Source organism: Pollicipes pollicipes, unplaced genomic scaffold (assembly GCF_011947565.3).
Source record: "Pollicipes pollicipes isolate AB1234 unplaced genomic scaffold, Ppol_2.1 Scaffold_3447;HRSCAF=4054_pilon_pilon_pilon, whole genome shotgun sequence".
Lineage (NCBI taxonomy): Eukaryota > Metazoa > Arthropoda > Thecostraca > Pollicipedomorpha > Pollicipedidae > Pollicipes > Pollicipes pollicipes.
The window spans coordinates 9,050,659-9,074,289 of NW_023596297.1; the positions used below are offsets into that span (position 1 = coordinate 9,050,659).

The following is a 23,631-nucleotide window of genomic DNA, read 5'->3' on the forward strand; positions in this document are numbered from 1 at the left end:
TGCCGCGTTACCTTGAGCGCTTCAATGTTCTTCCCCGTGTCCCCAGTGTCAATGTTTTTCCACGCGCGATACCGACGGCCACCTGGGTGGCGTGATCAGCTGGTGGCCTGTCGCCGTTGGCGGGCCTGCTCGCTCGCCCCGGCGAACGGCCGCCTGACCCCGACGGTCGGCCCCGCTGCCCGCAGGCTCTGCTGGGCGCCAAGCAGGTCCACGTGTTCGACCGGGACGCAGACGAGACGATCGGCTGGATCGCGGAGAAGGAGGCTGCCCTCTCCACAGACGACTACGGCCACGACCTGGACTCGATCCAGGCGCTGGTGCGCCGGCACCAGGGCTTCGAGCGGGACCTGGCCGCCGTCAAGGAGCAGGTACGGCCAGGCGCCCGACCTGTCGGGGAAGCGGGCACGAGGACACACTGGGGCTGTCAGATGACACTGGTGCATGCAGAGACGGCCAGGCGGCCGATCCGGTGGGAAGGTGGGCACGAGGACACACTGGAGCTGTCAGATGACACTGGTGCCTGCAGGGACGGCCAGGCGCCCGATCCGGTGGGAAGGTAGGCACGAGGACACGGGCCGTCAGATGATACTGGTGCCTGCAGGGACGGCCAGGCGCCCGACCCGTCGGGGAAGCGGGCACGAGGACACACTGGGGCTGTCAGATGACACTGGTGCCTGCAGGGACGGCCAGACCCGGGGGCCTCTTGGGGAGCACGTGCGAAGGGACCCTGCAGATGATGAAGCCCCGGGGACTCGGGAGTCTCTTGAGCAGCGCGTATGGGGAGAGAGTGTGTGGCCGTCACATGAGCTGGTAATGACAGACTCCGTTCTGTCTGATGAGCGAGTGCGGTCCTGTCCAGGCAGACGCTGGGCCTGTCAGGAGGGCCGAGCGGAAACATTGCTGTCATGGCCAGCGATGGAGCGGTGTGATTTCAACCGGTCACTGTGCTTGAATGTGCTATGCTTGTCGACAGCGGCTGATACACGGCCAGCGCTGTGTCCGCCCTTTCGAGGGCAGAGCAGGGTGGACAGGGCCCGATGGCGTGTCAGTGTGCGCCCAGCCTCCGCTCGGACGGTGCCGCGCCACCACGGCCGGTCGCACAGGCGCGTGTTGACCTCTGGTGATTCCGTCCGTGTCTGGCAGGTGGAGCAAGTAGTGGCGGAAGCCAAGCGTCTGGCGGCGCAGTTCCCGGACGCGCGCGACCACATCAGCGTCAAGCACGAGGACACGGTGCAGGCGTGGAACGACCTGCTGGACAAGTCGGCCCAGAGGAAGGACAAGCTCGAGCAGGCTGCTGACATCCAGGCCTACTTTGACGAGTACAGGGATCTCATGTGAGTGGTGACCCAGCTTTTCAGTGCGTGATTTAGGTGGTGTTTTGTGACTAACTCATCATGCGGCACATCTGCCGTAGCGCGTCATGAACTCCAGTCGGATTGCGCGGTCAGCTGGCGCGGCAACACCGTGAAGGCTGCCCCTCCCCCTCCCCTACACGCGCACTCCTTTAAGTTTGAACGGCATCTGCGGCGTGATGCGCCGTCGCCCGTGTCCAGTTCTCTGGACACGGGACATCTCGCGCTTTTGCAGCCGATGCGCATTGTGTCCTCCCGCCGCAGCCCTGTGTCCTCCCGTCGCCGTGTCCTCCCGCCGTCGTGTCCTCCCATCGCCGTATGTCCTCCCGCCGCCGTGTCCTCCCGCCGCCGTGTCCTCCCGCCGTCGTGTCCTCCCATCGCCGTATGTCCTCCCGCCGCCGTGTCCTCCCGTCGCCCCGCCGTGTCCTCCCGTCGCCGTGTGTCCTCCCGCCGCCGTGTCCTCCCGTCGCCGTATGTCCTCCCGCCGCCACCGCCGTGGCTCGACGTTGATGTGCCCGGCTGCGGCAGGGCTTGGATCAACGAGCTGCTGGCCAAGATCACGGCCCCGGAGCTGGCGCGGGACGTGGCCGGCGCCGAGGCCCTGCTCGGCCGGCACGCCGAGTACCAGGCCGAGCTGCAGACGCGACAGGACGCCGTGGACGCGGTCAGTGGCGGGTCCGCCGCCCTGTGAACGCCGCACCGGCCGGCGCGCCGGGCTGCTGCAGGACTGTCGACGATAATGCGACGATCATATTACGTTTTGCCTTGACAGACAGGCTGTCTTTCATGCGTGTGCTGTACGAATCCGTGCGTTTTTGCGAGAGCTAGAAAAGTTGCCACTTGCGCGGATGTTCTGTGTCGGACAGATGAATGCGCCGAGTGGAAGACGTTTATTTTGTCTGCTTGGTCGTCTCCCATGTAGTTCGCAGTGGGTGGATGATCTGACCGACCCCCGCGCGGTCCCCAGTTCATCGCCCGCGGCCGGGAGCTCGTCATGAGCGGCCACTTCATGGCCAACGACATCCAGGAGAAGGTGTCGGTGCTCGGCGCCCGGCGCGACCTGCTCGGCCAGACTTGGAACGACCGCAACGACATCTACAATCAGAGTCTGGACACACAGGTTGGTGCCACGGGCCGCGGGGGCTGGGTGAGATTGGATGGCGCCTGCACTTTACGCGGGGAGAAGAACCGACGGTTTTGGTCACAGGCCTACAGACATTTGATCTTCGCGGACGGTGGACCACACTTCTGACACGATCTGTAGGGACCTCCCTAAAGTAGTCTACACGATAACCCAGCATCAGCCTCAGCCGCTGTGCCAGCGCCAGCTGCGGCCGTCCGTGCTTGGGCCGGCTTGCCCGCGGCGCGCGGCTGGCCGCGGGCCGCCGGCCGCCGCCGAGCCGCGCGCTGACGCGGCGCGTGTGCGTGTGCGGCGCCGCCGGCAGATGTTCAAGCGGGACGCGGCGCAGCTGGAGTCGTGGGGCTCGAGCCGGGCGCCGGTGCTGACGGACCCAGCCGTCGGCAGTAGCATCGGCGCGGTCGAGGCGCTCATTCGCCGCCACGACGACTTCCTCAAGACCATCGAGTCGCAGGAGGACAAGTTCGACGCGCTCAAGCGCACCACGCTGGTGAGTGCGCCGGCGCAGGCGACGTGGCGCCTCTCCCGCGCTGCTCGCAGCACAACATACCTCGGTTGGTTGGTGCTCTTGGCTTGACGAGTGCAAGTGATGTGTAGCATAAGCAGAAGGCGTCCATCTTCTCTAAACCCATCAGCAGGACAATCTGTTACTCAATAGACGTCCAGCTCAGCGATTTTGGACCAACCCTCCTATGACGTTATGTTGGCCCCGCCTAGGCCAGTCATCGGTTGTGAGTGCGGTGCGGACTATTATTGCTGTTAGATGTCGACAGCCTCAGAAGCGGGAGCTTGTGCCGTCTGGTGTCGTACGGCGTCCGTCTGACCTTGCGCCAGAGAAAGCTAAGTGTCCTGTGACGCCCCTGTGGCTATTGGTTGGATACGGACGGTGTCGCATGATGCCCATCGGGCACTTCCCCTGACACCGCTGGGTGTCATATGACGCCCCTCTGACCCGGTCTCGCTTCCGCAGCTGGAGGAGGCGTTCGCGCGCATGCGCCGTCGGGAGGAGGAGGCGCGCGTGGCCGAGCAGAAGCGGCGCGAAGAGGAGCGGCTGCGCCAGATCCGCCAGCAAGAGGTGGACCGCATCACCAAGGTTGGGCCCGGCCCTGGCTCACGCACGGGCCGCGCGGCTTCGGTGGGGGGCACGGTCGTGTCGTTTGTATGTCATCAAGTAGTTACGCAACAAAACAACGTGTGGCTGGCCGAGCGCATGATCAAATCTGTGTTTCGAGAAGAGCTGACATGTCTGAACGGTTTGCGATGCGTTCGGTTCAGTTTCACCCAGATCCCGATATTTCGTATCAGATACAGACACGTCCTGCATTGTGTTGCCCGCTGCCCTTGGGCTGCGAGACCTGTACTCGTCCAGTGTCGCCCCTCTCACTGACCCGGGCGCCGGCCCGCCCGGCAGGAGCGGCGCGGTCTGGAGCTGGAGCACGAGTCCGGCGACGCCAGCCCCAGGTGAGCGCGCTGGCCCGGCCGCCGCGTGCCGGCTATCATGTCTTACTAACGCACTTCTCCGCCCCTTGGCGGGCGGCTGTCGTCTGTAGTGTTGTAGCGAGGCGCGGCGCCCGTCGGCTGACGCGCCGCCGCCGCGCCCGCGCGTCTCTGTCTCTGTCGGCCTGACGGGCCAGCTGTCGGCTGGTACTGCCCACTGGGACGGGCTGGCGTCGGGCGGTGGGCGCACTTACGGCCTTGACCTCTGACCTGGTGCCGTCCGCAGCCCCGCGGCCGACGACCGACAGCCGGGCCGGCTCGTTCACTCCGCCTCGTTTCCAGACGTTTCTGAGAGGTATTTGTGTCCACGGCGGACGCTTAACCCGGCCGCTGCTGCCACCTAGCGCTAACCGGGAATGGCTCTAGATGTCACGGATGTCAGTAGGTGGTGCGCCAAGCGCTTTCTGGCTATAACCTTTGGGTTTGGTGCGTCTCATTTTCGTTCTGTTTGCTCTGTAGTGTATTATTTTGTTCACATTTTTCTCACCCATTCTTTTTGTTGCATTTGCGTGGCGTTTTTTTTTTTTGGCCAAGTTCTTCATACACGCCCAATGCTAGCACAGGGCTTGTTCAGTGACACTGTCCCTATTCGTCAACACGTCCGCTGACGAGCGTAGCTGTAGTCCGCTGGGATGTCGCTGTCACCATCGTATGACACTTTGTGGTATTTCAACAGCAGCCTGTGTCGTTCTGTCACTGTGAGCCCGAGGTGGCTGTCTGTCCACGTCGGGGAAAAGGGGACGGTCGGGGCCTGAAGGCGGCCGGCTTCTCGGTGCCTGGCAGCCGTTAGCTTTGTAAACACGCAAGGGGCTCTGGGCTACACAGGGCTGACGTGGCACAGACCAGCGCGGCGCGCGTTTAGAGCTGTGTCCGGGTTAGTGGTGTATATTTGTTGCCGTGCGTCCGTCCACGGTACCTTCCGCTGCAGGCTACGCCAGACCGCTCGCGCTGACAGACACGCTTGGGGCCGTTCCGTTTGGTATTGATTGTAATGGTTGTGCATTATGATGGACCTTGGTTGATTGTTTTTGCTGCGTTTAGCTCCGTCTGATACCTTTCATGCGTTGTATTCATTGCTTGATGGTACGTTCCTTGTGGAAGCATTTCCCTTCGTTTTGTTATTTCATTTAATTGTGTGTGGTTTGAATGTATCTTTCAATCGCTTGATACTGAATAGAGCACCGCACTAAGCGGCGACAAGGATGCCGAGGCAGTCGTTACTGCGCTGTTCGCCACCTCAGCGGTGGCGTGGGTTACACCCCTGGTGCTTGGGGTCGTTGATGCCCGCTGGGCAGGAGTCATGCTGCCCACAATGACCGCTGATCATTCGATCAGACGGCACGTGCTAACCGGACTCACACACGCTATATCCGTCCATCCACAGGGTGCTCCTCAAGAATCCCATGCTAACGGAGAAGAAGATGGGCAGCCAGTCGAGTCTTTCTAGTCTGAAGCGAGGTGAGAGTCGACCCCAGCTGGGCGTGATCACCCCCCAACGGCGGACACCTCGGTGCTGGTGCCGCCAGGTGCCGTGGCTCCGCGCCGTGCTCCCGCGCGGTCGCCACTGACACTGGTCGAATGTTTTGAGGTCATTTTCGTGCCTGTGGTGTTGTGCCCGTTTGCAGTCGAGGTGACGTAAACCCTGCGTCCTCTGGCCCGGGAAACTGGCTGTGCCAAAGAAGTGCTACTTAACCGATCTTAGCTTCTTGGGCGTGAGGCGCCCCGCGCTCTGCGAGTTATGCTCTTGCATTGTCAACGAAATGTCGTTTGCGCATTCTTGAGCCCGTTTTGGAGTGTTCCTCACGAATATAACTGCACATACATGTTGTGGAAGCAATACCAATGCAATCCCATTCATTATAAGTATATATCTGTGTCCACAGCTCGTATCCCGGCTGTGTGAGTGTGTGTGCGCGCTCAGGATTACTTAAGAGAATACTTTGGCTAGTGTCCCCCTGTGAGCACTGTCCTCATATGTGCACTGTCCTCCCCTATAAAGACCGTTCTTTCCATATGTACACTGACCCCCCCCCCCCCCTCTGATGGTTTGGGTGCGTTCTTGTGGTGGCCCGGCCTGCGGCATGTGGCTCCCGGATGTGTGTGTGGGTGCGTGCGTACATGCGTGCGTGCGTGTGTGTGTGACCCGGCCCGGCCGTGTGACCTGGCCGGCGTGTTGTGACCCTGTTGTCACGTCGGCCGCCCCCTGACGGACGCCGCTGGCCTTCTAGTGATCCGCCAGGGATCGCAGCTGCTCTTCAGGGGTAGGTGCCGGCCAGGCCGCCAATCGCCGGCCGTCTGTTCGCATGTGTAGCCTGCTCTCAGACTAGCAGTGGTTACTGTACGGACCCGGCGGCTGCACAGGCCAGGGCGTCATACGGACCCTGCACTGTACCGACCATGGTGCCTTACGCGCCACGGGACCGTTCAGACCTGGGTATTGCCCTTACCCTGGGACTGGGCAGACCCTGGCAGTGTGGGACCACTGGGACCGTGCGGACCACTGGGGCCGTACGGACCAGTGGGACCCTGCGGACCAGGGGGACCGTACGGCTCACTGGGACCGCACAGACCACTGGGACCGTACGGACCAGTGGGACCCTGCGGACCAGGGGGACCGTACGGCCCACTGGGACCGCACAGACCACTGGGACCGTACGAGCCACCGCAGCCGCTCTCGTGGTGTCTGCCTCCCTCAGACTAGATGTACATGCGCTCGGCTCTCCTGACCTCAGTTTGGAGCACTGAAGGCAGCGCCGTCGCCCGCCCCGCGCGTCGGCGCACCGCCCTCGCTACACTAGCGGGACGGCTTGATTCCTGAGCCGGTCGGTGTGTGCGGAGGAGCGGTCCAGGACGGGTCGGACATGCCCGCACTGTCGGCGCCGACAGCAGACGCGGCTGTTGAGACTCGGCCCTTTGTTCGCCTCGCTGTCAAACTGTGCGCCGGTTGGACCGCCAGGCTCTTGGATTAGACGCCTTGTTCGTTTATGCCCCGTCTTTGTTGTATGTGAACAAACGCTTGGAGCGCGCGCTTGATCAAGACGATGCAACGCACGTTATTGTTGTTGTCGGCACGGTAGTCTTCCTGCCATCGCGGCTCGCACGCTGACTGTCTGGTGTTTCTCGTATGCGTTTTTAGAGTTGCTAGAGTTATTCGGCGTATATGGTAAAGTTTTAACGCGGTTAACTGCAAGACATCTGAAGCTCTTTCACTCGTTGCATGAGTAGCCATTGATGTCATGCTGTGGTTTAATGTCGTCAGTTTGATCGGTTTATTGGAACGTCAGGCCACCTTGAAGCGGCGCGGTACAATAGCCGGCAGAGGACCATCGGTCCGTCGCTCAGGGTCGAGCTTGTGGCATCCTCAAGGCCCCACCGTGACCGCGAACCTGACTGTCTCCCGGGCGTGACTCTGACCTCTCACCGCCGAGCTCTGGACTGTCTGCGCTCCCTGACCTCTGATCCGCCTCACTCTGACCTCTCACTGCCGAAGTCTCAACTGTGTGCGCTCTCTGATCTCTGATCCGCCTCACTCTGACCTATCACTGCCGAGGTCTCAACTGTGTGCGCTCCCTGACCTCTGATCCGCCTCACTCTGACCTATCACTGCCGAAGTCTCAACTGTGTGCGCTCTCTGATCTCTGATCCGCCTCACTCTGACCTATCACTGCCGAAGTCTCAACTGTCTGCGCTCCCTGACCTCTGATCCGCCTCACTCTGACCTCTCACTGCCGAAGTCTCAACTGTGTGCGCTCTCTGATCTCTGATCCGCCTCACTCTGACCTATCACTGCCGAGGTCTCAACTGTGTGCGCTCCCTGACCTCTGATCCGCCTCACTCTGACCTCTCACTGCCGAAGTCTCAACTGTGTGCGCTCTCTGATCTCTGATCCGCCTCACTCTGACCTATCACTGCCGAGGTCTCAACTGTGTGCGCTCTCTGATCTCTGGTCCGCCTCACTCTGACCTCTCACTGCCGAAGTCTCAACTGTGTGCGCTCTCTGATCTCTGATCCGCCTCACTCTGACCTCTCACTGCCGAAGTCTCAACTGTGTGCGCTCTCTGATCTCTGATCCGCCTCACTCTGACCTCTCACTGCCGAAGTCTCAACTGTGTGCGCTCTCTGATCTCTGATCCGCCTCACTCTGACCTATCACTGCCGAGGTCTCAACTGTGTGCGCTCTCTGATCTCTGGTCCGCCTCACTCTGACCTATCACTGCCGAGGTCTCAACTGTGTGCGCTCTCTGATCTCTGATCCGCCTCACTCTGACCTCTCACTGCCGAGGTCTCAACTGTGTGCGCTCTCTGATCTCTGATCCGCCTCACTCTGACCTCTCACTGCCGAAGTCTCAACTGTGTGCGCTCTCTGATCTCTGATCCGCCTCACTCTGACCTATCACTGCCGAGGTCTCAACTGTGTGCGCTCTCTGATCTCTGGTCCGCCTCACTCTGACCTATCACTGCCGAGGTCTCAACTGTGTGCGCTCTCTGATCTCCGATCCGCCTCACTCTGACCTGTCACTGCCGAGCTGTGAACTGTCACTGCTGAGCTCTGAACTGTCTGCGCTCCCTGACCCCCGGTCGGCCTCACTCTGACCTGTCACTGCTGAGCTCTGAACTGCCTGCGCTCCCTGACCTGTGATTTGCCTCACTCTGACCTGTCACTGCCGAGCTCTGACCTCTCACTGCCGAGCTCTGGACTGTCTGTCCTTCCTCCCGACCTCTGACCCGCCGCCCGTCGCCCCAGGCGATGTGAAGCGGGCCGAGAGCATGAAGACGGAGAACAAGAAGGCCAAGCGGACGCCCAGCTTCACCACGCGGCGTCGCACGCAGAGCTTCCGCAAGGTCAAGAAGCTGGAGGAGGTGCAGAACCTGCCGCCAGTCGAGGTGGACGGCGTGCTGGAGCGCAAGCAAGAGCTGCAGAGCGGTGGCAAGAAGGCCACAATCCGCAGCTGGAAGACCTACTACACAGGTGAGGTGGCACCCGGCGATCTGCGCTCGTGCTGCGCTCGTCAGCTATGTCAGCGGTCCCTGAATACCCGTATTCGCCTGGTCCCTGGAAAGGGTTTGAGCGTGTCACTGGTCCCTGAGCGCGCTGTCCGTGACGATGGGAGCCCCGTTGTTGACGTCGCGTGTCCTGCTCGCCAGTGCTGTGCGGCCAGCTGCTCTGCTTCTTCAAGGACGTGGACGACTTCGCCAACAGCAAGGCGGCGGCGTCGCCGCTGATCCTCTTCCAGGCCCGCTGCGAGCGAGCGGTCAACTACACCAAGAAGAAGAATGTGTTTCGGTGGGTCTGCTTGGACTGGCACATTCGGTGCCAGGCAGCTGAGTGATGTGAAGTTGGGTGTATTTGTTTAGATTGGAGCCTCGTTGGGCAGCAATGACAATTTCAGAGCTATGTGACGAAGGAGAGTGGAGAGCGGTGGGACAACACCAACTGCATTTGGGAGTCCTCCACTAGCGATACTTACCCCACACAGGAGCCCCTCTGCGGGCTGTGTGCGGCCGTTGTGACGGGGCTCCCGCCAGGGGACCCTTGAGCCCGCTCACGGCTGAGGCGTGCAGCCTGCCCCGGGTAAATGGAGCGCTGCCAGAATTCAGGATAGAGCTGTGATAGAGGACAGAAGGAAATGATGCATAACTCGGATGAAACCGCGTTACAGGCATCTTGTGAGTGAATCTGATATTCGGCCGAGTGTGATGAGAATATGGAGTGGAAGTCGGAGTGACGCATTCCCTGTGCTGTGTGATAGTGTTTGAAACCGTGTTGTCCAGGACTGAATCAAACTGACGCTGCGTATGATCCCAGGCGGTCGTTGCACAGCATCGCTATCCGGAATCTGCCAGCACCTGCCATGTGTCTTTCCCGGTGAACAAACCACCTGCGTTTAGGGACTTCCTTTTAGTGATGGAAACGGTCGTGACCAGTGTCAGCGCTTCCCCGGGAGGACGGGCTGACCTCTGGTTGTGGCCCGTTGCAGCGTGTCGCCAACAGATGGCTCTGAGTACCTGTTTGCGACGGAGAGCGAGGAGCAGCTGCAGGAGTGGATCAACAAGATCGACTTCCACGCCCAGCTGCCGCCGTCGAAGCAGCTGCTCAGCTACGACCAGCAGACGGTGAGGCGGCGCGCTGCCCGTGCGGCGGCGGGGCTCGGCGGCGCCCCGTCCCACCCGGGCGACGGCACCACTGAGTCGCAGCATGGGCCTTGCCTGTTGTGTCGTTGGCTTGAAGCGTGAGATTCTGATCCAAATGAACTGCTCTGGGGAGTGGTTGGACTGGACTTACCATTGGGTTGGCTTCACTCACACCGGCGGACTGAGAGCAGCACATCTGGCGATGTTGGCGTTTGTGCTCCGCGCCTCACCGTGCCTGACTCCGTCGTGGGACCTTCATGTAATGACATGCTAAAAACTGTGATGGATGAACCCAGCCTCATCATGCGCACTTTGAGTCCACCTTCGTAAGGGCGTTTGAGCGCGTTCGCGAGGGCTTGACTGAATGTGACCGTCGGTCGTCGCCGGCCACTCGGCGGCGGCGACGGCGGCGGATTGGGGGTGGGACGGTCTCGCGGCACGTGGGTGACGCGCCACCTTCCTGACGCATGGCCGGCGACGCAGCATGGCCGGCGTGTGCAGTTTGTGTCGTGGGGAATGCTCTGCCGCACTGAGGTGCCTGCTGCACGCACGGGGGGGCCGACGGCCGCCCCCTCCTTCCACGCCCCCCCCCCCCCGGCCCCGCTCAACCCCGCCCTGCCCGCCCACCCCGCTCGCCGCTTTCGGACAGTGCAGGCTGCCTCTTTACGAGGGTGGATGCATTAAAAGAATCACGACTTTTCGGTCCGGGCTGAGCAGTCGGTGGAGCGTTCTCCCACGAATGTTCGCGGCCGGTCGTGGGTCGGAGACTGGCGGTGGGCGCCAGTTTCGCCGTCCGCGCCACCATCGGCTTCACCGCGGCGCTGATTGGCCGAAGATGGCGGCGCACCGTTCAATCCCACAAATCAGTATTTCGCAGCTTGTGGACTGCTCGACATTATCGCCATTTGAAAACACCAGCATCCGAGACAAAGCTTTGCGAAAGCGAGTGGAGGCGGGCAGGGGGCGGCGGGCGGTCTCTGACGGGGCGAGGCGGGGGGCGGCGGCCGGCCGGTCCCCGGCATGTCCGCCGCCGCTGTCGGCGCCCTCTAAACGCGCTCCGTGGGCCGCGGCCGGCCGTGCGCAGGCCGAAGCCGACTCGGAGTCGAGCCGCGAGACGTCGCCGGAGCCGGTGAGCCGCCGGCCGGCGCATCCGGAGCCCGTCTACGCCAACCTGCCGGCGCCCCAGCAGCGGACAGCGCAGGTAGGGCGCGGCCCGAGCCCAGCCAGCCGCGCACCGGACGCCGCCGGTCAGAGTCAGCGGGGCGGCGAGAGATGGCACTGCGGTACAATCCAGCAGAGCACGGCGCCGCAACTCTGCTGTCGTTTTCGTTCTCTCTGGCCTGTGATGGGCTGGTGCCACGGCTTCATGTCCGCGTAGCTCGGTCGTTGCAGTGTAAGAATCGGTGTTACCTGATGACTGATCGCCTGGCGTCAGGTCGGTGCCTAGCAAATCTCATGACCGGCGTATATGGATGTCGCATCGTGGCGATCGGACCATGATGGCCACATGTCAGCGGCCCGTGGTGCGGCCGTCATGCGCTCGCAACGGTGGCGGCGGCCGGTGACGTGTGGTGGCACCTGTGGCCGGCAGACGGAGCAGACCGGGCCGCCCATACCGCCGCGGGACTCGGTCAGCCCGCCCACCCCGCGCGCCGCCGCCGGGGAGGGGCCCATCTACCAGAACCGCGTCTCGGTCATCCCATCCATCGGTGAGTGGGGCGACGCCCTAACGCAGCCGGTCGGCGGGCGATGAGTGGGGTCCCTCGCCCGGACACACGGTACTCAACGTTCCCTTCAGCTCAATGTTTCTCTCATTGAAAGACAACTGTCGTGGCTACGTTCGTGAGATGTAGATGAAATGCGAATCTTGTTCTGAGAAGCGCGCTCGAATGAGTTACACATGTGGGCTACTGCTGACATTGGGGCCCTGAAAATATCGTGTGTGGGTGTGTGCCTTTCTTACATTGTGCCGGTCCGTGACGGCTGACCCCGCTGTTCGGTCTATGCCACCAGAGGAGGAAATGCACGGGCGCGAGGAGAGGAACGGCATCCGCCGGCACTCCTCCGACTCGCGCCACCCCCACGGGGACGGTACGTACCGCCGCGTGTCCGACCCGCGCTCCCACGTCAGCGGTGCGTCACGCGCTGACCCACGCGGCGGATCGGTCCCCGACCGGGTCCGATTCTGCCCTGCCTCACACGCAGACGGAAGCTGTGACGTCGCTGGTGTGCGATGTCACTGGTGTATGACGTCACTGGGTGCCAGCGCAGATGCCTGCCTGTCGGCGAGTAGTGCTGCGCCGCTTCTGTAGTGTCGCCCTGGCCGTTGCTGTAGGCGGGGCCGAAACACTGCCAGCGAAGACTGCCTTCATCGTGGACGCCGCCACGACGGAAACAGTGTAGTTGCGTTGCTTGCTTCATGTTCTCCGAAAGTGTACGGAGGCCCGCCGACTTCGTTTGCTCGTCTGCCGCGCGTCGCCGCGTGACGGGCCGTTCGGCGGCTGCTATCCGGCGCCGCCGTCCGGCGCCGCCGTCCGGCCGGCCGGTCCGCCGTGGCCGGCCTGTCCGCCGTGGCCGCCCAGTGCTGATGGCGCCGTGTTTGTACGCCCGCTAGAGTCTGCGCCTCCGCCGCTGCCCAGCTCGGCGCCGCCGCCGTCGGCCACCCACCGACTGCACGGCCTGTCAGCCGTCGACGGAGGTAGGCTGGCTCGCCGCCGTCCGCCGCGGCTGGGCCCCCTCCGCGCCGGGATGGGTCACACGGATGTCCTGATCCGCTTCACCAGATCCGACCAGCGAGCCGCCCCGGGCTGGTACCCCTCCTCGGGACAGACGTAGACGCCCAGCTGTGGGCAGGTAGGCGCCATGCTCGATGGGCCCGCTGCTGGGAGAGATACAGGACCATTCCTGTCTGGGTGGGTGGTATTTTGTATCTCTCGGACGGGAAGCGGTTATCCCTCTATTTTAATCCCGTAAACGAACCTGGATCAGGATTTCTTCCCAAGGCCGACGAGGATGTGAGCGTGCGTGTTTGTGTTTAACACGGTTTTGCCACCGTGTTGCGCTGGGCGCGGGTGGAGCTTACTGGTCCCTCCCTGGGCGCGCTCTTTGTGCGGTTGCGGACGTTGGTGACCCAGAAGACTTTGCCTCCTTCTTTGTGTGGGAGGCATCTGCTTTCCTTCCGTGCAGTGCAGCCGACATATGCAGGTAATCGTTTCAAATAAGTCCAGCCACCGTCACTGGAGCCCTTGTTAGGCGTGGTCAGCGTCATCCATGTCTCCTGCGTGTGCCTAGCGAGGTCACGTGCCCAGACGGCGAACGAGCTGTGCCGAGCCTGAGCCGGCCCGCTCCTCCGCAGGGGGTGACCCGAGGTCACGTCAGGCGCCGGGCGAGACCACGCTGGCGACGGGTCCAGCGCCGGCGCCGTACGCCGGCCGGACGGCCTCGCTACCCTACGGCCAGCAGCCCTCGCCGTCCGGCAGCAATAGGTCGGCCACCATGGACCAGAGGTGAGCCAGCCCGCCGGAGCCGCGCGGCGCCGGCGCTCGTGGGCTCCGAGTGCCAGCGGATCCATGGCGTGTCGGGTGCTAGTCATGCACGACAGTCACGGGCCGCAACGCCGCCCGCAAACATGACGTGTTCGTTCTCAGTGTTTGACCTCAGGTTTGGGCCTTGGTGCGTCGCGACGAAACGTCGGTGAGGGTTCCGGCGTTCTTTGTGGGACTGAAAGCTACCGAAGCCGCCGAGAGCTTGTCACCCACGTATGCGCACTCCGCGCCACGGTTCGTCGCGGTAGGCTTGGTGCAGCCGTGTCTGGCGCTGGTCAGCGCTGTCTGTCCTGTTGTCCGAGCCGGCGGTTCCGCCGGCGGTGACGGGATTGTGCTCCGTGCTCACCGTGCTCCGTGCTCATTGACCGTGCTCACCCCGCACCAGGAATGGCAGCGAGAGCGGTAGCGAGCACGAGGATCGGCGCATCGCCAAGCGCGGCTCTGTGTTCGGGTTCCTGCGCAGGAACAAAAAGGACAAGCAGCCGGCCCAAGTGTAGGCAGTCCCGGCGCCAACGCGCATGCGCAAACGGGAGTCGGCAGCGCCGCCCGCACGTGTATTCGAAAGTGCAAATCAGTGCTGGAGGGAGTGATTGTCCTCAACGTTTAGTTACTCAGCTGTGGAAGCAAAGCATGGAGATGAACGTGCTATTTAATGTTACGCTCTAGTTTACGCGCGTTAAGCTATGTTTTATCGTCGTTTCCGGCTTGAATAGAATTGCTTGCATAAGCGCATTATTTTGGGTTTGCACCGCAGGTGCCGATTTCCATTTGATGTTGAATGGATGATCATATGCTGGTGTTGCAGCTGTGGCTGGCGTGTGTCTGCGATGTCCATGAGTACCAAATACCTGAAGATTGCTAGAGGCATCTAGATATTTAATTTCAGTTATTCCGTCTTGCACAGTGCCTTCAACTTTGTACAATTATGCGATTAGTCGATTTTCGTTTCGCCTTCCACAATAAATGACTACAATTGATTGTGGTTTGAGGCAGTCGCTGCCCGGTCTGATCCGTAACTGAAGACGCAGGCGGGCCCGGGATGCCGACCCGGGCTCCGCACGCCGGGCGTGAAAGTGACCGCGGTACAGGCTGTGGTATTCTTCTCACCTTCGGTTGACGGAGCGTGGCAGCCAGCGGGCGGCAGGTACCGCCCTCACACTGTCACGAGAGTCACACGCCGCAGTCCCCACATAACGACACCCGTCACTGTCAGGGAGCCTTGCACCTCAGTCCCCACGTAACAACGCTCGTCATACTGTTGCGAGAGCCACAAATCACGGTCCCCATGTAGCTAGGTTGGTTATAATGTGGAGGTACGTAGCATTTCTGCACTGATTCCGTATTCAAACAGGTCTGTCATACCAAAGACCATCTACATCTCCGAAAAGGCGTGTCTGTTTGCATGTTTGGTCATCTGTTGTCTTTTGCTGTTTGGCCCGTAGCGGGTGAAACAGAGCAGCAAGAGCCTGAGGAGCACGCACATACGAGCGCGAGGAGTGCACGCGCGTGCTGCCGGCCCGATATCCGAACTGATCTACGGGCGCCTTGCGCTGGTGGAAGGCTTGGTTTAAGTCCGCAGGGTTACCATTTGTCGTGTTCGTGGCGATGCGCGTTGAGCGGTTATCAAGCCGTCGAAGCGATGTTTAGTTTGTAGTGTGAGCAACAATGAAAAACGGGATCACAGCCGGCAGGACGCCGATCGGCGTTAATGGCGCATGCGCACGACATGTAAGATCGCAGATCGAGGACGATTATGGGTATTATTTATGTAGATAACTTATTTAGCAGTACTTGACGCTTATGGTGATGTCTCAGTACAGATTCTTCGACAAACTGTGAATTGTTGATCCGACTCAGTCAGCAGTGCTTGGCGCTTCTGGAGATGTCACACTAGTGATCCTTCGACAAACTGTGAATTGTTGATCTGACTCAGTCAGCAGTGCTTGGCCCTTCTGGAGATGTCTCATTACAGATTCTTCGACAAACTGTGAACTGTTGATCTGACTCGAACTGTTTAGTATGAAAGCATTGCGGCAGTGGTAATGTAGTCCTAAATACAGCACATACTTTGAGACATGATTTGCTTGAAATGTGCGGGATGCTGATGATGAAAAAGCACAAAGGCAACCAACTGATAACCGAGCACTGGTCCTCGTTTGAACTTTACATCGATTCATTTGCACGCCATGTTATAAAAGGCCGGGCTCGTTTTGTTAATCATGCATGCCAGCGTTACCATTCCGCATTGTATGGCTTTGAAAGCGCTGCAAAGATGCGTTGTGGCCTTTTAGTGGCCTCCGGCGTCATCAGCAAGATCACCTCCTGCTTGGGTCGCGCAGAAACAAGCCATACATTTGGAAGCATCACAAAGTTGGGTGACTATGCGTTGGCTCATGCCACCGATGCGTAGGTGTGCGAGGGAACCTTACAGTAATGTTTACACGCATGTGCTTGTCCAAAAACCCAAGCACCAACAATTTTCCGTGTATAATAACGATAAGTAATTAAACTGACAGGCACAGCGCTTTGCACAGGACGTGATACACCGGGCTGTAAAAAAAATTGCTCGACAACAACATCCAAAGTGACATCCAGAGGAAGTAAGCTCGGACGGTGAAAGCGAAGGAGGGAGACAGAGAAAGCTGCCCCCATGGTTCTCCCGCCCTCACTCCCATCCTCCTTACTGGAAAGTGCAGTAAAAGTGTTAAATAGGCGCCGCAAGATGGTTCAGCTACATCCCCGATCCACAAAATCTGACATAAGCATCGAGCCGTTGAATGAGAAGAAGCAAGGAAACGAATCCCGTTGGCATCCAAAACCGCTCAAAGGATTCGTTGTCACTGGGAGCAGTTTGATCCAATGCTGTCAGATCCCAAGCTAATGGGACAGGTCTCGTTCGCAATTGAATGTCACTCACGTCAAGTCGCGTTCGTTATGTTCGGCAATGAACCTATATATATATATATATATATATATATATATATATATATATATATATATATATATATGAGTCAATATATAAATATTTCGGTCAGACGCCGCCAGTAACGCACAGTCGGGTCCGCGGCCGCATGGGCCTAATGGCCCCGTTTCTCAAGCAGGGACAAAGCCGGAGCCAGCGATTTACATTGCTCGGGTCGCACAGCCCCTAACAGGGGCCCTGTGTTGTCAAGGAGCCCGATTCGACCAGAGGCAGTGTTCGAGGAGGCTCGAAGAGTCTAGAGGGCCCACCGGTTCCGAGGACCAAGGGCTCGATTGGAGGTCTAACGACATGCAAGGCTGATCGGCGTCTTATTGAGGGGTCCAGATCTGCGAAGATGGACCCTCAAATAACAGTCAGAGGGCCATTTGCGCCGATTGGGCACCCCCTGAGTCGATATGGGCTTATATGTTGGTCAGGTACCTCCGTACCGCATATTCAGCTCCGTGTCGGTATGGGCCTGAGAGCCCATTTCCCAAGCATTTATAAAGCCGAGGCCAGTGATTTACACTGGTCAGAACCTTGCATCTGTCCTCACAGCGCCTAACAGAGGGCCCTGTGCTCGCAAGGGCCCCGAACCGACCAAGGGGAATGCTTGATGAGGCCCAAAGAGGGGCCCGGGCGGCCCACTGGAACCGGCAAAGGCCCGGTTGAAGGATTTAGGGCCCGAAGGACTGGCTGTGAGCCACATCAAGGATCGTGGCCCGTAGGGTCGTGACCCGAAATATCGGTCAGAGGTCCTCTTGCACCTTTTTAGGAACCACTGGGACAATGCGGGGACTTAAGTCGGTGAGAGACCACGAACACCCTGTGTCGGTTAGGGGCCACAGAGCCGCCCATGGGGCCGTGATCTCAAATGTCAGTAAGATGATTTCTTGCATCGATACGAACCCTTGAGACAGAGCGTTCCTCTACTTCGGCCAGAGTTCACGAACAACGAATAGTTAGCTCCGTGTTGTTCTAAGTTCTGGAGGTCTATTTTCCAAGCAGAGACAAAGCCATACCGCGATTTACATTGGTCGGGTTCCTGTATCGTTCAGGGCCCACAGTGCCTAACAGGGCATGCTATGTCAACAAGGGGCCTCGAATCGGTTGGAGGAAGATTTGTTCAACAGGGGCGGGGACGGGAGCCCGAATGGCACAGGGCCTATTGTGTTGGTGGGGCCCTCTGACAATGGAAGGAAACAAGAGATTATGATCAGTGCTCACATTGAGGTAAAATCTCCTGACTGACCTGTGCCAGTCCGGGCTTCAGTCCCGAACGGTTGGCCCTCCAGCTCTTTTCCAGCATGGGTCCGTTAGGACTAACTGGAGTCTTTGTGCCAAATATTTAGCTACCTGCGGTAAGCAGGGATGTCGTTGCAATAGTGACGGTCCATGCGCTGATCCGGGGTCAACTACGCGAGTCAGAAGGCCTCCCACGTCAGGGAGCGGACCAGTGTGCCATCATGTATCCATCTAAGGGTCTCCGGATCGGTCAATGGATGCCGCCCCGTGTCGCCAGAATGACAGCCGGAAAACACACCGCGGTGGGACAGAATGGCTATTGAGCTCTTGACCGGGAACAACAGTGTGCCCCATGGTGTTGTGCTTAAGGGGGCCCCTCTCCCGGAAAGCAATAAAGGGTCTCATTAGTGCTGAATGTAGTGGGTTGAAACGAGTTCAAAACGTACAAGGTCATCTCATGTTTCCTTGAGGACTTTCATTATTTTTTTCAGAATCGATTAGTGAAACAAGTACCATCAAAATCTTTGAGTCTACGCGCCGAATGCCGATAGGTTAGCAGTTCAGGCACCTGTGTTAACAACTGCGCGTCTGGGAAACCACGGGTACGGGGTTTGATTCCCGATTGTGTCCGCCCTTCCCGCCAGGGTGAGAGGCTTGCGGCGCCATATGGCCCCAACAGCTGAGTGCGTCATAAAGCCCCAATGACACGCCCGTAATCTCAAGGGGAAAGGGTAGCGATGGCTTGGGTCGCAGTTTTCGTAAAACCGCACGGCACTGGCCATTGCAAGTAACGCCAGGGGGGGCGGGCGCCGAGCGCGCAACGATGACCATCGTAGAATAATGTTTCTGGTGCGTTAATGGTGTTTCTAAATTAATTCGTGCAGCTCAAAGATTTCACCGGGTGAATCTCTTTCAAACTTTGAGACTGTCCTCTGGACAGAATTAGCAATTACACGAACATGACAAACATAAATTTTGTATTTACTACTTCTGTTCCACAACCAGGTTCCCAGCACTACTTCGCGTCACTTTCTTCGTCCACCTGTTGGCCGCAGCCAAGTATAAGCCGCGGAGCTGGTGCTGCGCGGCCTATGGCGAGACTGCAACACCTGGCATCGAGTTTTTTATTTTTAAGATATGCGAGCTCGCATGCTCAAAAACTGCGCTACGTAATTTGTGTCATTTATCAAGTATGACTGGATGTTAAAGATATCCAGACGAAATTGACTGGCCATGTTAATTCAAATTGTTGACCCATTTTGACTTTCAATCTATATTCGCCGAAGCATTGCTATTTCTGTACAACCCAGATAAAAATTCTGACAAAGTTTCTGAGTTCCACCAGTTCAAAAAAAGTCCACTATACCACTGTGAAATGAAGGGGGCCGGCGATTAGTTTCATGCAGTCGTTTAAGGCGTCCATTTTGTCAGGTTTATTACCATAAATTTAAGGCAGAATTAATCTCGCGGTAGCGTCTGGCCTATATTCCAGTTTAAAAGGGCAAGAATGTGATATACATGTACATATATGCATATATATATACTATATATATATATATATATATATATATATATATATATATATATACATACAAGAAAAACATCTCCTCAATAACAAATGAGCCACATCCGGCTTTTTTGGGGGGGGGTTCTTTTACTATCAGGGAGCCCCTTTGTCAACAATGTGCTCATTGCCAAGGCTCTGGCTGCGTCCCTGCTTATCTATACGCATAGTGGTTCTCACAGAAGCACTTAACAACATACCGTTCATGGTGTTATAACTTGTGGCGGAATGGCTTTAAATGAGTAGTGACACGGTGGCGGTGACTATGGCGGCGTCGGCGGCGCTGGCCAGGTCAGCGGCGCCGGGCCTGTGCCGTGCCGCGCGTGCCGGCTGGCTGGTGGAGTCGGCGGCAGTGGTAGTGGCGGTGGCGATGGTGCCGGTGGCGATGGCGATGGCGATGGCATTCTCGGCAGCGTCGCGACATCAGGGTAGTCGGCGGCGGCCAGCTACGATAGCCATGTCGTTGGCCTGACCTGGCCGGGTCACTTGAATGGGACGATCGGTGAGCGGGGTGGGGGGTGGGGGGGGAGGGGGCCATGATTGAATGGGCGGCCGGTTCTGCTTATAGACCTAGTTGGTTCAGACGTACGGTCGAGATGTGACGTGGAACACGGAGAAAGGATGCGGTGCGGTACACGGAGAAAGGAGTATTGTTACGGCCGTGTGTGTCCTTGCGGCCGGCTCCGACCAGGCGAGGCCCAAGAAATGACTATCGCAGCTGGCTATCGCCGACTGCCCGGATGCCGCGACGCTGCCGCCGCCGCTGCCGCCGCTGCCGCCGCCGCCGCTGCTGCCGCCGGCGTGGTCGCCATCCCACCGGCACGCGCGGCGACATTATTGTGACATTCTTGCGACTTTCCATGAAATGACTATTGCGACATTCTTGTGACACAGCTTGTGACATTCTTAGTCCAGGTCGCGCGGAGGCTGCCTATGTGTACCAACCCTACGGGGACGCCCAGGGGCAGCGCCACCAGAGGGGCGAGGAGGGACCACTTCTTTCCATTTGCCAAAGAGGCCCTGGTGGCTACGTTGCATCTCTCCCTGTCCTTCCCGCAATGTGAGGCACAACGCGCGGAAACCCATCCACAAAGCCGTTGAACTTAGCCGTTTCTCATGATCCTGCCCGCCAGTTCAGCCACAGCCGAATGCAAGGCTCAGCGTCCGACAGTGTCTGACAGCTTGCCCTTGCCTAATGGTAACGTAGAGAAGCTTAAACACAACAGCGTTATGCTACGTACTCGTCCTTGTCTGGATTCAGATGGATCCAGTTCATGCCAAAGTCGCTTTTGCCAGACTTAACGGGTTAATCAAAAAGTTTTATTTCGCTTCGTCTGCACAATCTAAATGGTAACCAGGTGCTGTATTCGCAAGACAATCAATATGACCCAGGACCCAGGGATCGATTTATGAAATAGCCAGCCGAAACCAAGAATCAAAAGTATTGTTCCCAGAAAGGGGAAAGTAGGGAACAAGGACAGCATTAGGAGTCAGGCACACACATGCCTGCACGGCACCAGGGCTATGAAAGAATAGCGTCTGCGACGACGCGCCGCCGCTTGTACGGCAACTCAGCCGCGGTGCCTGTCCTGCCTGCGCTCGTGTCAAAAACTGGTCAAAGGGGAATTGTATGGGCATAGATAAAGGTGCATGGTGGTGCTCAGGTGCAAGCATGGTGCTCAAAGCACATCGGCCACCTGATAGTCTTTGGACGTGTTCCGTATGTTCCGGTCGTGAAGGCTCGAGCGCTGTTTTCCTACCAGGAGCGTTTACCGGGTGAGCGAGGACAGACCCAAGGCAGGGGACCCAACGATGCGAGGCAGCGAAACCCCTAAATCCAAGGCATGTAAACGGAGACCTGGCGTGCTCAACCTGCAGATGTCTTCCGATGTTGGCATTTCCCTCAGTACCTGTCTGGGATCTGTGGAGCCTCGTAGCAGGGTCAGAGCAGCAGGCAAGCTGGCCGTGGGCTGGGAACTCCCCCCGTACCCAGCAAAGCATGAGCCAGAGCGGAACCTGGAAGAATAGCACTGATCCGCCAGAACTGGCGGCCGCTCTGTCCACAACAGAGGGTCATCTGATTACCTCCGTGGCTGATTGACAGGTGGGGACGGACCAACTGCCCATTTGACCAACTTTCCCATCTGCGGGAAAACACCGGCACGCATCCCCTCCCCTCCTGGATCCGGCGTGGCGGCCGCCCTGTTATGCAAAGCAGGACGCGTCAAAAGAGGACATCTGTCGCCGACCGGAACGATGGCATTAAAGCGGCGCGCGACGTCCAAAGGTCGGCAGAACAAATCACCGGGCCAACCCTTCACCCCTCCCCCCCTCGCCTCTGCTCCCCGAGCCCCGCAGTGACGGTGCCCAGCTGGGACCAGGAGCCCGCGCCTCGTTTGGGAACTAGGCCAGAGAGCCGTGCATGGCCCGCCCGAGGCGAGGCACGAAGAGAGCGGGCGGGCCTCGCAGCGGCACACACCACGCGACACACAAGCTGTCACCTCCTGGGCGTGCCGAGTGAGCACGAGCCCGGCGTCCGCCAGCGACCGGTTGGGAGGAGAGCGGACTCCTGCCGGAGGATTGGGTAATCCAGGAAGGACAGAAACCCCACTCCCCGTTGCGCAGGCACTGCAAGGCTAACCGCCGTGCGGGGCTAGCGGAGAGGCGGGCAGGAGTGTGCAACAGCCGCGCAGTGCAGGACTCCGACGTCGGCCCTCTCAGTCATCCGGTCTGGGCGTCTGGCGCAGCGAGCTACTGGCAACGGCTCGTGTAAGGTGAGTGCAGGGATGCTGTCCCCGTCTTGACGGGACCATGAATGGCTGTGTGCTGCGAAACTGGCCCTTTGTCCAAGGGGTGTCGACTTGCTTCTTTTGAGAGGACCCTGCCCCCCAATTTGAGTTGTCCCCCGATGTTGGCTTGGACCCCCGAATATTGTTTCCCGAAATATTACAAAAGCATGGGGAATAGTTGCCGGAGGACGACCGACTTTTTTGGTCTTCGCAGTGCTCAAGCCATGAAGGGTGCAGCGGGATGGCTTGACCACGGCAACCTCAAAATTGTTTCATCAAGGTGCTGGGTGACTGAAGACATTGACGGCGAGCCACTTCACATTTTGCGGTTTTTGTTTTGCATATCAAACATAAACCCAGGTGTTTTCTCCCCACAACCCAAGCATGACAATGACATTACTAATTCACCCGTCTCGCGGTCTCTTTAATGCCAGGCGACATTTGGTTCCCTACCCATTGTTGGCTACGAACCGAATACTGTTTTACTTGAAGCTGAACGCGAAGTGCCTTCTTTCAATGTCTCGTGAGAAATAAAACCCAACAGCATGTGTTTTGTTGCCGCATCGTTAGTCGTGATTATGAGCACAGTGTAGATACAAGTTGACTAGCAATACGGAAAACCATTCAGGCCAAAATTCAGCCCAAAATTTTCGCACGCCGCTCACGAGCCACGAAAAAATCATAACGTAAATATATCTCGTAAGACCACGGGTTAGACCAGCGACCGCGGCGGCCCGCTGGCGAGAGCTAGGGCACGACTGGCGCTCACGGGGAGGGGGGTGCGAGTGGCAGAGCGCTGGCAGAGTGGATTTGGTGACCGAGGGTGGTCACGTGCGCTTCAGCGAGATGATCCGTCTATCCGCGTGAGCCGAGCCTGTCCCGATCCAGCTGTTGGAAGCGGCCATGAGTATCCACTTAAGTCTGTGCATTTCAGCCCTCGCCGGTCCCGATCACACTTTCACGGAAGGCATGTTTGGCTGGACTGTTCGTCTATTGGTTGATTCGTTGTTTTCTTAAACCGTTCCGAGAGCTCGGGTCGGTCAAACTCTAACTGGACCAAGTCCAGCGCGCGTGTGCGGATTTCCCTTCCGATCATGGTTTCTTGTTCCTGCATGCCGAGTCGCACGCTAGACATCAGCTGGCTTGTAGGCTGACCAATGGGCTCCTCGCATAAATATCACTCTTGGGAGGTGGCGCGTGCCGAGGCGTTTCCAGCGACGCCAGGGATAGCATGTGCAGAGGCGTCCCCAGTGGCACTAGAGATGGCGTGCGCAGAGGCATCCCCAAGCACCAGGGATGGAGCGTGCAAAGGTGTCCCCAGCGACACCAGGGATGGCATGCGCAGAGGCGTCCCCAGCGACACCAGGGATGCCATGCGCAGAGGCGTCCCCAGCGACACCAGGGATG

General features: G+C 58.9%; 2 protein-coding genes across 2 annotated transcripts in view; one reads left to right on the forward strand and one right to left on the reverse strand.

Moving 5' to 3' along the window:
• LOC119091585 (spectrin alpha chain-like) overlaps positions 1–14,630 on the forward strand; it is a 41,842-nt gene extending 27,212 nt beyond the window's left edge. The window contains 18 exon segments of the mRNA XM_037214394.1: positions 186–368; positions 1,144–1,334; positions 1,881–2,016; positions 2,320–2,472; positions 2,798–2,980; positions 3,461–3,583; positions 3,902–3,951; positions 4,214–4,282; positions 5,372–5,445; positions 8,732–8,956; positions 9,133–9,271; positions 9,966–10,101; positions 11,204–11,320; positions 11,711–11,828; positions 12,133–12,210; positions 12,734–12,817; positions 13,475–13,625; positions 14,050–14,630. Of these exon segments, the coding sequence (XP_037070289.1) occupies positions 186–368; positions 1,144–1,334; positions 1,881–2,016; positions 2,320–2,472; positions 2,798–2,980; positions 3,461–3,583; positions 3,902–3,951; positions 4,214–4,282; positions 5,372–5,445; positions 8,732–8,956; positions 9,133–9,271; positions 9,966–10,101; positions 11,204–11,320; positions 11,711–11,828; positions 12,133–12,210; positions 12,734–12,817; positions 13,475–13,625; positions 14,050–14,161 (2,322 nt within the window). The 3' untranslated portion in view covers positions 14,162–14,630.
• LOC119092656 (lipase 3) overlaps positions 1–23,631 on the reverse strand; it is a 109,979-nt gene that overhangs the window by 82,762 nt on the left and 3,586 nt on the right. The gene's annotated exons all lie outside the window — the stretch shown is intronic.